This window comes from Lactuca sativa, chromosome 1 (genome assembly GCF_002870075.4).
Source record: "Lactuca sativa cultivar Salinas chromosome 1, Lsat_Salinas_v11, whole genome shotgun sequence".
NCBI lineage: Eukaryota > Viridiplantae > Streptophyta > Magnoliopsida > Asterales > Asteraceae > Lactuca > Lactuca sativa.
Window position 1 is genome coordinate 6,585,845 of NC_056623.2, and position 11,105 is coordinate 6,596,949.

Below are 11,105 nucleotides of genomic sequence, written 5' to 3' on the forward strand. Positions count from 1 at the left end.
TTTGACATCCCTAGGCTGAGATGGCAAATATACCGTCGATGAACACTAGGCCATGAGGGGGGGGGGGGGTAAGGGGTTTTACTACCGGTATAATACCAACGGTGATTTTTTATCGCGGATAATTTTTTTTTTAAAAATAAAATTAATGTTGGGCTGGTTTGAATGTTGGAACTATCTGTTGACATCATTAATTTTTTATTCTTTCCATATATATATATATATATATATATATATATATTAAACTATTCCCTCAAACCTATTTTTATACTATTTGTTTTAAAAAAATCTCTACAAAATGACAAATCCGTTATAAAATTGTTATCTTATTTTAATTAGTATTTATTTTTATGTTTATGTAATTATTTAGACTTTTAAATTACAAAAAAAAAATAGGTAAAAACATCACCATACCCTACCTTGTAGGTAAAAAATGTAAAAACTACAAAAACTTAGGTGACGTTTATGTGACACTTTTTACCACTGACAAAAATTATACCACACCTGTTAGCCTAACAAAACGTTACCGGCTACCATTTATATGCTATTCCTTACATGATATCAACTACAAACACGTCTTTAATGTATTATGGTTTTCATTTGTTTTTTTAAACCAATAAAAAAATTTATGGGAATAATCTAATGATTTCAATTGAACCAATAAAAAAGTAATAATTTGTTTTTTTAAACAAATAAAAAAATCAAAATATCAAACCATATATCTAATGATTTCAGTTGAAATTGTCCGATCGTCTAATTTAATTCATTATTATTATAGTAACCTGTCCTAAAAATCATCATAATATAAGCACGATAAATATCATATTTTAAAAAGTATTACGTGAAAGGCATCACTAAATTCACAATATAAAAATGGCTTTGTAAACTAACTGCAAAATTGTTAATATAGAAAATGAAATACATCATTCTGTTAAATGTCCCCTAAAATTGCCATTTAAAAAAGAAAAAAAAAAAAAAAAAGTTTCTTACAAAGAAACGCCACTACATACAACAATGTAAAAAAATGATGATGTTAATAATCTGATTCGTTTACCCTGCCGTTGCGCATACGAAGTTACGAACCTTCTCTTCGATTTTGTCTGTCTCGCTCATTCTCAACCGCATGCTTGGAAATGGAGGCAGCACTGGGATTGATGAGAAGAATCCCTCCCAAACACACAGAAGCAGCCCTCTCCGCCCTCGTCAGCCTTTTGCCCTCCTACTCCTCCGATCTCCTCTCTCAAGTCGATCAGCCTCTTCAGGTTTTATAAACCCTAACTTACAATTTCATGCATTTATATATAAATTACGCCTTTACTTTCACATTTCCATCGATCAACGCTCTATCATCTTCAAACTTGCCTCTGCATTTACTTTGATTTGAATTTCTTTGTTCATGTAACATTTGGGAATCATTTTGGAAGGATAGGCAGACTTCCTCAAGTTTTAGCCGTATTGTTGGGGATTTTGACTGTGCAATCAAATTGAAATGTATACTATGCAATTACATATCGAACGAACTATTGTTAACAGAATTCAGATGCACGAATTTATTTAAGCAGAAAAGATGATATAAATGATGGATAAAATTACTCATTGATGAGCCAAATTCATGAACAATCCATTTTCTAGCTACTTAGTGTTCAGTTAAGCCTGATGAGAATATATATTCCATCCATCTCTTTCTGTGGTTCTCACTGAAGTGTTGGTTCTTGGTTCACCTCTTTGCAAACAGGTGTTATGTGATGTGGATAGTGCTAAAGAATTCATCTTGTGTGACTATAATAGGGATGCTGATTCATACAGGTAACAATGAATATCATCATATCTCATCACTTGCCTTGTCAAGCACCTTATTTGATACAAATACAATCATGAATCATTTTAAAAGTGTAATCTTGCATTTTTACTAGATGATGTACCTTTCTTGAGCCTCCCTTCATTAGAAGGTTGTTTTATTGGTTGTTGATAATGTGAAATATTTGTTTGGTTGGTTGTACTTTGTAGATCACCATGGTCAAATAAATACCATCCTCCATTAGAAGGGGGGCTGTATCCATCTCCTGAATTGAGGACACTTGAAATAGAAGCAAATGAAGTCTTCAGTGTATATCGTGACCAGTGAGGTCCTTTACTTACCTCGTATTTATTTTGGATTTATTGTGTAATATGAAAGAAATATGAATGTTGTGTTTTAATTTAAAAAAATTGGAATATGTTGCGTGTTGAATGTTGGGGGTTAAAAGGTATTATGAAGGTGGTACTTCATCAGTGTACCTATGGGAGGATGATGAAAAGGAAGGCTTCCTGGCTTGCTTCTTGATAAAAAAAGGTCGGTGTTGACAGTTGACATCACATAGGCCATTTTTATATCCTTTTGAGTAATATTAATATTTGAAGTTTGAATGAAGATGGATCAAAGTATGCACATGGTGTGCGAGGTTACCTGAACGAGGGAGGTTGGGATGCCATACATCTTATTGAGGTAGACTGTTAGAGTTTTTTTTTTTTTTTTTTTTGATCTGTTAACTGTTAATAAGAGAAGATAATATGATTTTTGATTGATTGATTGTTGGAATTATTGGTACATTAGGTTGGGCCAGAAGTGGAAGGAATGGCTGATTACTGTCTAACAAGCACTGTGATGCTGTCAATGACTACAGATCATGAGAATTCTGGTACTTTTAGTTTGTCTGGATCAATCCGCAGACAGGTATATGATCTTCTTATTCTTATTATGTCTGATTAACCCTATAAAAATTAAAAAGAAAGAGAAGATTTTGTTTATACTTTATATACTAAATAATGAGTATATATGTATATGTTGTGAATTTGATGATGTGTATGTTATAGATGAAGGCGGAACTGTCAGTTGCAGATGGGCATCTGGCTAACATGGGAAAGCTGATAGAAGAGATCGAAGGAAAGTTGAGGTATTCACTTGATCAGGTACCTTAATTCCTCTGTAGCTAGCTGTATGTATTTTATTTAGATTTTTTTTCCATATAAAAGTAAATACATAAATGCATGGATTGCAGGTGTATTTTGGGAAAACAAAGGAGATGATATGGACATTGCGCCCTCCTACGGAACTGCCCAGCACAAGACTGCTTCCATGAACTTCAAACACACACACACACATATATTGATTGACTCATAAATTTTGTGTTTTTGTGTCCTGTTTTTCCATTTTTGGTTACATTCTACTACTGTTGGAGCTTGCTATGTAACCATCATCATATATTTTTAAAACACAACAAAAGCTACATTATAATTTCATGTTAGGTCACCACATTCACATTCCTTGAGTTGATGCTGGAATCAATTTAAACTTCAAAGCAGTGACCATAAAACAATTAAGAATAAAATATTTAAGCAAAAAATAAAAAGTATCAGTAGACAAAGATCAAAAAGAAACTAACTCAGGACTTGTTATCTTCAACATACTGCTAGATAAATGGATGAAGCTGTAATCTTTTTATGAAACTTTTTGTGATCTACAATATGATCCATTCCGACAAATTTTTGAAGCTCAATTTTAATTTCAGAAAAGGCCAAAGAGAGTGATATCATGTCATGCTGTTTTTCCAAAGGGAGTGATATTAGTTTTGCCACACTTTTCTTTTTTGCGTTCGAAAGGAAAGGGGAAATGACTTGTTAGGGTAATTAACTGTTGTCATTGTACTCAATTGATCACTTTTTTTTTTTTTTTTTTGTATCTCATTTACCATTGAACTTGTTTTAGGTGTTCACAGAAACCATTGAAACTGACTATTGAAAGTTTCCGGCAATTTCTTATCTCCGGTCGTCTTCTCCGGCGAGCCTTCGGCAAAAATGAGATTTTCGACGGATCATTGGGTCTCGGCTTGATGACTTATAATAGCAGCAAGCAGCAGGAGGTGGTAATGGTGGTTAACTGGCGGCAAAAGGGAGGTGGCAGGTGGGTTCCGATGATGGCAGGAGGAGGTGGCAGGTGGCTTGCTGCGTGTGTCCCTTCTTCCTTTTTCTGGCAGCAAATCGACAGGAGGGAGAGAGGGGAGGGTGGAGAAAGCTAAGCAACAACACCGACGGTGGATGCCGCTTGGATGGCAGTCGAGAAAAGTCCGCCGGAAAAATTCATTTTTGCCGGAGGCTCGCCGGAGAAGACGACCGGAGAGTCGCCGGAGATAAGAAAATGCCAGAAACCTCCAATAGCCGGTTTCAATGGTTTCTGTGAACACCTACAACAAATTCAATGGTAAATGAGATACAAAAAAAAAAGTGACCAATCGAGTACAAAGACAATAATTAATTACCCTAATAAGTCATTTCCCCGAAAGGAATGGGTTCACTTTTGCCACTTATTTCTAATTAATTTATTTAATATTTTAATTTAGCTAAATACTATAATACCACTTTATGTACATCATTAGAGATAAAAAAAATTAAAAAAAAAATTATAATTGAAATAATTAAATTTGACGTCTTTTTTTAAATAATTAAAAGACAAAGCTTCAAAAATGGTCCCTGTGGTTTTCAAAAATATCAAGTTTAGTCCCTAAGTTCAAAAAACCTCACACATGGTCCCTGTGGTTTCAAAACTTTTAACAAATGGTCATTTTCGCTAACTCTGTTAGCTTTGGCCGTTAAGTGAAAGGTATTTCTGTCATTTCACAAAAAATAACCATTTATGAAGTTTTTTGTTATTTAAAAAAAATATAATTATTTAATAAAGGGTCCCACCCTCTCTCTCTCTCTCTCTCTCTCTCTCTCAAAAGAACCCATCTTAAACTGGATCTTCACTTTGTCGATGAACTCAAATGCAAAAGGGAGATGGTGCGTCTTCTTCGTTTGATCGGAGAAGAACACGAATGGAAGCAATCAAAAATCGAGGGTACTAGTGAGGTTCAAGCAGATCACAAGGTGGGACTGAGAAAGGGACCTCGGTCTTCATCTTCGTCTTCATTAGATCGAGAAGGCATCAGGCGATCGAAGGCAGTCAAAATGGTGGTCATGTGGCTGCCGATCGTGAGAAAGGGGGGAGGGGGCGTCGGCTGTACAGGTCTGCTCCGGCGGTTTCCTTCTTTCATTTTGCCTCATCATCGGCCATAACCCGACAGAAGGGAAACAGTAGCAGCATCTGTCGGTCAAGGGAATGAAGGGGTGTTCGAGGCTGCTTTTGGTCGTCTAAGGGAGAGCTGTCGGTGCTTTTCTTGTGACAGTTTCTCAACAGTTTAAGCCTTGTTAGGAGGCTGTTTTGGGTGTCGATGGTACTTGAAAATACAACAAGCAGGTGGTGGGTGTTGAATTAACAAAACAAGGATGGAGATGGGGCTGGAACAGTCAAGAATCGGAGATGGAGAGGCCAACATCCCGTTTTTCCATCTTTCGTGAGCTGTGGCTTCAAGGGGAGAGAGAGAGAGAGAGAGAGAGAGAGAGAGAGAGAGAGAGAGAGAGAGAGAGAGAGAGAGAGACCCTTTATTAAATAATTATATTTTTTTAAATAACAAAAAACTTCATAAATGGTCCCTATTTTGTGAAATGATGGAATACCCTTCACTTAACGGCCAAAAGCTAACGGAGTTAGCAAAAATGACCATTTGTTAAAAGTTTTGAAACCACAAGGACCATCTGTGAGGTTTTTTGAACTTAAGGACTAAACTTGATATTTTTAAAAACCACAGGGACCATTTTTGAAGTTTTGTCTAATTAAAAACTTCTCACATTTAAGAACACATAGATATTATTGGGTTATGAGATTTTAAGCCCAAGGGACAAACTTCTTAGGGCTTTGAATTTAGATGACTAAAGAATTGACCATAGACTATAGAATAAAGAAAAAAAAATTGGTTATATACTATCGGGTATCGACTATACCACTTTTTATATTTTCATAAATTTGCAAGTTTGTTAAAATAAAAAGAGTCCGTCCTACAATAATCCAAAATAATAAACACAAGAAAAAAAAAACACTCTCCTTTTCCAACAACACTTTCATAGCAACTCTTGTAACATTTAATCCCAAAGTAGCACCATGATTCAAACACAAATGAGAAGCCACTATCTATTTGTTAAAGAAGCAATAAATATACCACACTTCAAGCTTTTGCTTTTGCTTCAACTTGGCTGCTGGCATTAATAGTTTCTTCCTCTTTTTCTTCTTCTGTGGCTGTGTCACTCTCATCTTCGTCTGCATACAAGTAAGTACAACAGTTAAGAAAAAAAAGTGTACAAAATCGATTTCCCATATTAAGTCACGTTTAGATAAAAGTGTTGTGTTGTCAGAAAGGATAAAAATGTTTTTTGATGGCTTAGCTTTTAAAGATGCATGGTCTTACCTTCATCATCAAAATCTTCTTCTTCTTCTTCTCCACCACCACCACCACCCAAATTTAGACTCTATAGAAAATGAAGAGCCACACATTAGATTTAATTGTAATTTTTTTAAAAGAATATAAAAATAGCTAAAGGAAGACAATATTTACCGAGAAATTAACATCATCATAGTCCATATCAGGTCCAGCTGGAAAACAAAAAAAAAAAAAGCAATTAAGCAACATATATTCTATGAATCACAATCTTCTTTTCCATTTACATTTAACATTTCAAACACTGAGTCTGTTTTGTATGAGAATTTCTATAAGATATAAATATCATTTTACAGAAAATAAAATCAAAATTAACTTACTAAATTTTCAATCCTACTGGCATGACCATTTAGAATAAGACATAATCAAAATAAACATATATTTATCTGCACGCTAGTTAACTGGTCAAAATTACCACCTATAAAATTGCTAAATTGTTAATAACTATTATTTTATAAATAAAAAACTTGTATAAGATCTGAAAATCATTTTCAAATAAAATATCGATACATAATTTTGAGGTTTAGGAAGGGCATTACAGTCATTTATACAAATGAAGACTTTATTGAAGTAAAGTTGAATTCCTTTACCGGTGGGAATTCAATTCCGTACTCATTTGCAACCAAATGCCGGAGTAGAGAATGGAATGGAGTTTCCAATTCCGGCCAACCAAACACACAATAAAAATAAAGAATGAATGATAGAAATAGATGTAAATGGTGTGTAAAAAAGAATAAGATGTAATTAACCACCTTTGTCATCCTGTTCATCTTCATCCACCCATTTATTCCAGTCAACTTTGATGAAAGTGGGTGTTCTTCCCTCTTGCTTCAAAAGTCTGCTCCACCATTTACTCTCTTCCTTCTTTACAATGTAAACAATATTTCTTGACCCAACACTAGCCTTGCTTTCCTGCAATTCCCAACTCCCAATATTATATAAAAATATAAAATACCTCCCAACTATGCAGCTGCATTTCTTACAAGGGCATTCAAGTCTTTTGGAAGAAAAATTGGTATAACACATGAGGCTTAAATGATGTCCAAGGACTACTGAAAAGAGTTGTATTTTTGTAAGGGTACTTACGTCCACATTCACATTGTCATAAAGGTTGATGTCAATTTCATAAGGTATATTGTCAGCTCCACTTGTTGCAGAGAAGTAAAACTTTCCTTCTGGCTCGAGTTTGAGGTTCACAGCTTTAGCATCGGGTAGATCAATGGTGATATAAAGCAAATCACCCCTCTGGGCCCACTTTAGGGTGGGATGTCTGCTGCAAATGTCCATAACAGAATGTAAAGGCATGTAATCTAAGAATGAAGTACACTAGAAAGAAATATGTTTCCAAGCTTGTGTTGTGTATGTCCATTTACTATTGCCCTATCAACATTTATACATTCTTGTATAGTTCATCACCATTTCAATCAGTTTTGCTTGTTCAACTGAAACTGAATTGATTCAGTCAACTCAGCTACTGAAAGGGAACAATAAGTATAACAAATTAACAATCAAAACCCCAATACAGAAACTGAAAACCCAATATAAATTAAACACAACTCTTCCACTTCTTTTAGCAACATGCAAAATTCATCAGTAGTTGGAAATTAGCGACCATAACCATGACTTGCCCAATTACTTGAACTATAAACCCTCCGGCAAAACAACTATAAAATCAAATCCAGAACCAAAACAATTATATTATCAAAACCATACGTTCCAATTCAAATCAATTCACAATGATCATGTAACACAGAATCAAAGTAACTCATATTAAATATCTACCCCACAGATTTTTCAACTCGATACATTTATCATTTATGATACGAATTTGTGCGATTCAAACTGGATTTAAGTTAAGCAAATATATACATTTAACATTTATGATTTAACCTAGCATACCGGCCAAAAAACAACACAAATTTGGAAAATCGGAAACAACTACAAGTTGCTTTTATTTACTAAATCGTTCATAAGCTAATAACACATCATATAACTTGAGGTAATAGTATTTCGTTTCCGACAAGAACAAAATAAGTGAATAAGCGAAGCCTCATTGAATATATGCATTCAAACAAGTAGGAAAATAAACGAAAAACAAATATTTTCTTTGCAAAGCGTAAACTACGAACGAAAATCGGCACCTCATATTGCTTGATCCTACGAATTTCTGCTCGGAAAAGGTCTTTGAAGAAGGATAAAGAAGGAGAGAGAATCAGAGAATGGCGAACTATCTAGAAACTAGAATCCTAGATGCTGCCTGCTGTTATATGAACGCTTGTTTGAAATTTGACCCTTTAAGAAAAAGTGGAGGGGGAAGGATAGAAATGTAGGGGGAGTTTAGTAGGGCTGGCAATTCTCAACACGGTCACGCGATACGATCCGCGACACGAAACGAAATAAATGGGTTTAGGTTGAGTTTTTCAACCGCCAACCCCTAACCCGTCAACCTGTTTATTAAACGGGTCATATATGAGTTTCTAAAAAATAAACAGGTTGACCCGCCAACCCGTTTATATTCTTAATAAAAAAATTATTTTATTTTTAAATGGATTTATGTTTCATGTATGAATATTTAATAAGTATTATATAATATATACCATTGATTCATAGACAATTTGACTGTTTTGACATTTTGAGTCGTGGTGAATGGTCTAAGGTCGTAAGTCGTAACCTATAAAGCTAAGTCTGTAACATGTTTCTATGAATGTTTATAATTTTCATTTGGATGTTTAAGACTTAAATGTCTAAAATTCGGACCCACGAACCCAAATTTAACCCACAAACCAGCCAACCTGTGAACCCGTATAAATAAATGGGTTGGCGAGTATATGGGTTTATGTTCCAAACCAGCCAACACGTGACCCGTCAACCCGTGACCTGTATATTTAAATGGGTCGTGTTTGGGTTGACATATTTTGACCCGCCAACCCGCGACACGCCAACCCGAACACGACACAATTATCAGGCCTATAGTTTAGGGTTCTTTTGATTTTTGACTTTTATTTATTTTTTTTTAAAAAAAAAAATCTTTTTGGATAATAGAAAAGCTTCTTTGTATAGAAGAAAAGAATTGGTTTCTAAAAATCACAAAAAGTTGATTTTTAATAATTTTTTTATTGTTTAGATATAAAAGTTAAATCAAAAGTCTTTTTGTTAACTTTTTGCTAATACAAATATATTTTAAGAAATTATTTTTACAAAAAGTTCTACAAAAAGAACTTTTGATATTTAAACATTTTAATAAAGAATTAATACAAAAAAGATATTACAAAATGATCGTAATTTTTAAAAACTTATATTTAACATGTATTTTGTAAAACATTTTTTATGCTAAATTCTTTTTTAGTAAAATCATATTTTATGAATTGTAATCTATTTTACAAAGAAACATTAAAAATCTACGTGGATTGAAAGAACTTTGACAATTGTAAATAAGTGATATCTAATAAAACGATTTTATAATAAAAATGTTTTGTAAAAATTAGGGTGTAGGTTATAATGTTGTGATAATATTGAAAATTGATTATTTTATGTTATCCTTTTATTTTTGGGGGTATTTTTGTTATTATTTATTTAATAAATTCACCTATATCTCTATATTTTTGTATATCTATAGTCAAATTCAAGAAAGAATTCAAAATTATGTGGGAAAAAAATTTGATCACGATTTTTGTATTGAATTTATGTAACGACTATGTTTTTAAGATTCCATCGTATTGTGATTGTTCAACCGTTTACAAATAAATGAATAACATTTTGGATGAATTTAATCCAATTGTGATGATGAGTTTTTTGATTCTTTAATAATCTTGGGCTTTTTTTAACATAATTTATATATCTATTTCCATCCATCTATCTATTTGTTTACATAAAAGAAAAAATATCACAAAATAAATAATTATTTTTTAATATATTAATTCAAATCACTTTTATTTGTCCACACTTAATGTTATTTTTATTTTTATGTAATCATTCCCGTTTCCTTAAATAATATCATTTCATTGCTTTACTTATAATTCAACTAGAGAAATTAACTATTCTCCTATTTTCTTTCTACGATATCTTCCTATCCATTTTAAATGATGACAAATGTATTAAAATATTATTAATATTACCTAAATATGACACATGTCATCATTTTATTTGAACTAGTGTGTGAACCCGTGGTGAACCACGAGTCACGTTAGTGGCAGACGTTTGGTAGTAGTAATAGAGCACAATTGGGTGTTGATGACGAAAATTGAAATCCTGAATTCTGGATGAGAAATTGTATGAAACGTCAAACCCTAAAGTTAGAGACATCATTCAAAATAATAGATGGTGGTGGGTTTTGTCTTGGGAAAGTAAGATAGTTAAAACATAGATGGACGAAAGAGTGAATATTTACAAAGTTATATGTTGAAACTCTAATATTCATGAAGTTTACTATTTTTAGATGTGCTGGTTTTGATATATGTATATAGTTGAAGAAAAAAAAGTTATCCATGAAAGTCTTTAAAATGCGAAATAGCTTTGTTTATGTAGGTGCAATGTTGAAACGATTCATATTTGAAGCAGTTTGTAAAGGTATATCTTTTACAACCTAGAACAAACTTGCTATTCTTCTAACACACACAACTATAAACATGAACAATAAACACAATAAAAACAACAAACTGAAAAGTAAATGTTATTTTGTCAGAATATGACATAGTTCTTATTGAATATTTACATATTATTGTTTAAACATAATATGTTGAATGCAATCTATAATATGGACGA

General features: G+C 33.0%; 2 protein-coding genes across 4 annotated transcripts; one reads left to right on the forward strand and one right to left on the reverse strand.

Moving 5' to 3' along the window:
- Nucleotides 1-1,029: 1,029 nt before the first annotated feature.
- LOC111875982 (probable F-actin-capping protein subunit beta) lies at nt 1,030-3,276 on the forward strand. 2 transcript variants are annotated; one of them, XM_023872502.3, is made up of 8 exons: nt 1,030-1,259; nt 1,733-1,803; nt 2,005-2,118; nt 2,244-2,329; nt 2,409-2,482; nt 2,591-2,710; nt 2,851-2,930; nt 3,036-3,276. In XM_023872502.3, the coding sequence occupies exons 1-8, from the start codon at nt 1,131-1,133 to the stop codon at nt 3,061-3,063; spliced, it is 702 nt and encodes a 233-aa protein (XP_023728270.1). In that variant the 5' UTR covers nt 1,030-1,130; the 3' UTR covers nt 3,064-3,276. The 2 variants fall into 2 exon arrangements, with proteins under 2 accessions (XP_023728270.1, XP_023728269.1); XM_023872501.3 differs by having other exon boundaries at nt 1,036-1,259; nt 2,851-2,946.
- Nucleotides 3,277-5,954: 2,678 nt separating this feature from the next.
- Nucleotides 5,955-8,645, reverse strand: LOC111875981 (co-chaperone protein p23-1). Of its 2 annotated transcripts, none has more exons than XM_023872500.3 (6): nt 8,486-8,645; nt 7,431-7,614; nt 7,097-7,256; nt 6,462-6,499; nt 6,315-6,375; nt 5,955-6,166 (listed from the first exon to the last, which is right to left on the reverse strand). In XM_023872500.3, exons 1-6 carry the CDS (start codon nt 8,488-8,490, stop codon nt 6,075-6,077), a joined length of 540 nt encoding a protein of 179 aa, XP_023728268.1. In that variant the 5' UTR covers nt 8,491-8,645; the 3' UTR covers nt 5,955-6,074. The 2 variants fall into 2 exon arrangements, with proteins under 2 accessions (XP_023728268.1, XP_023728267.1); XM_023872499.3 differs by having other exon boundaries at nt 7,431-7,617.
- Nucleotides 8,646-11,105: the final 2,460 nt, after the last annotated feature.

Excerpts from the sequence above, each read along its gene's own strand:
- LOC111875982 (XM_023872501.3), top strand. The coding sequence starts at position 1,131 with ATGGAGGCAGCACTGGGATTGATGAGAAGAATCCCTCCCAAACACACA. Across the intron at positions 2,711-2,850 it reads CTGGATCAATCCGCAGACAG|ATGAAGGCGGAACTGTCAGT; the intron begins GTATATGATCTT and ends TGTATGTTATAG. Across the intron at positions 2,947-3,035 it reads TGAGGTATTCACTTGATCAG|GTGTATTTTGGGAAAACAAA; the intron begins GTACCTTAATTC and ends CATGGATTGCAG.
- LOC111875981 (XM_023872499.3), bottom strand. Across the intron at positions 7,257-7,430 it reads ATGACAATGTGAATGTGGAC|GAAAGCAAGGCTAGTGTTGG; the intron begins GTAAGTACCCTT and ends TGGGAATTGCAG. Across the intron at positions 6,500-7,096 it reads AGATGAACAGGATGACAAAG|CTGGACCTGATATGGACTAT; the intron begins GTGGTTAATTAC and ends TTTGTTTTCCAG.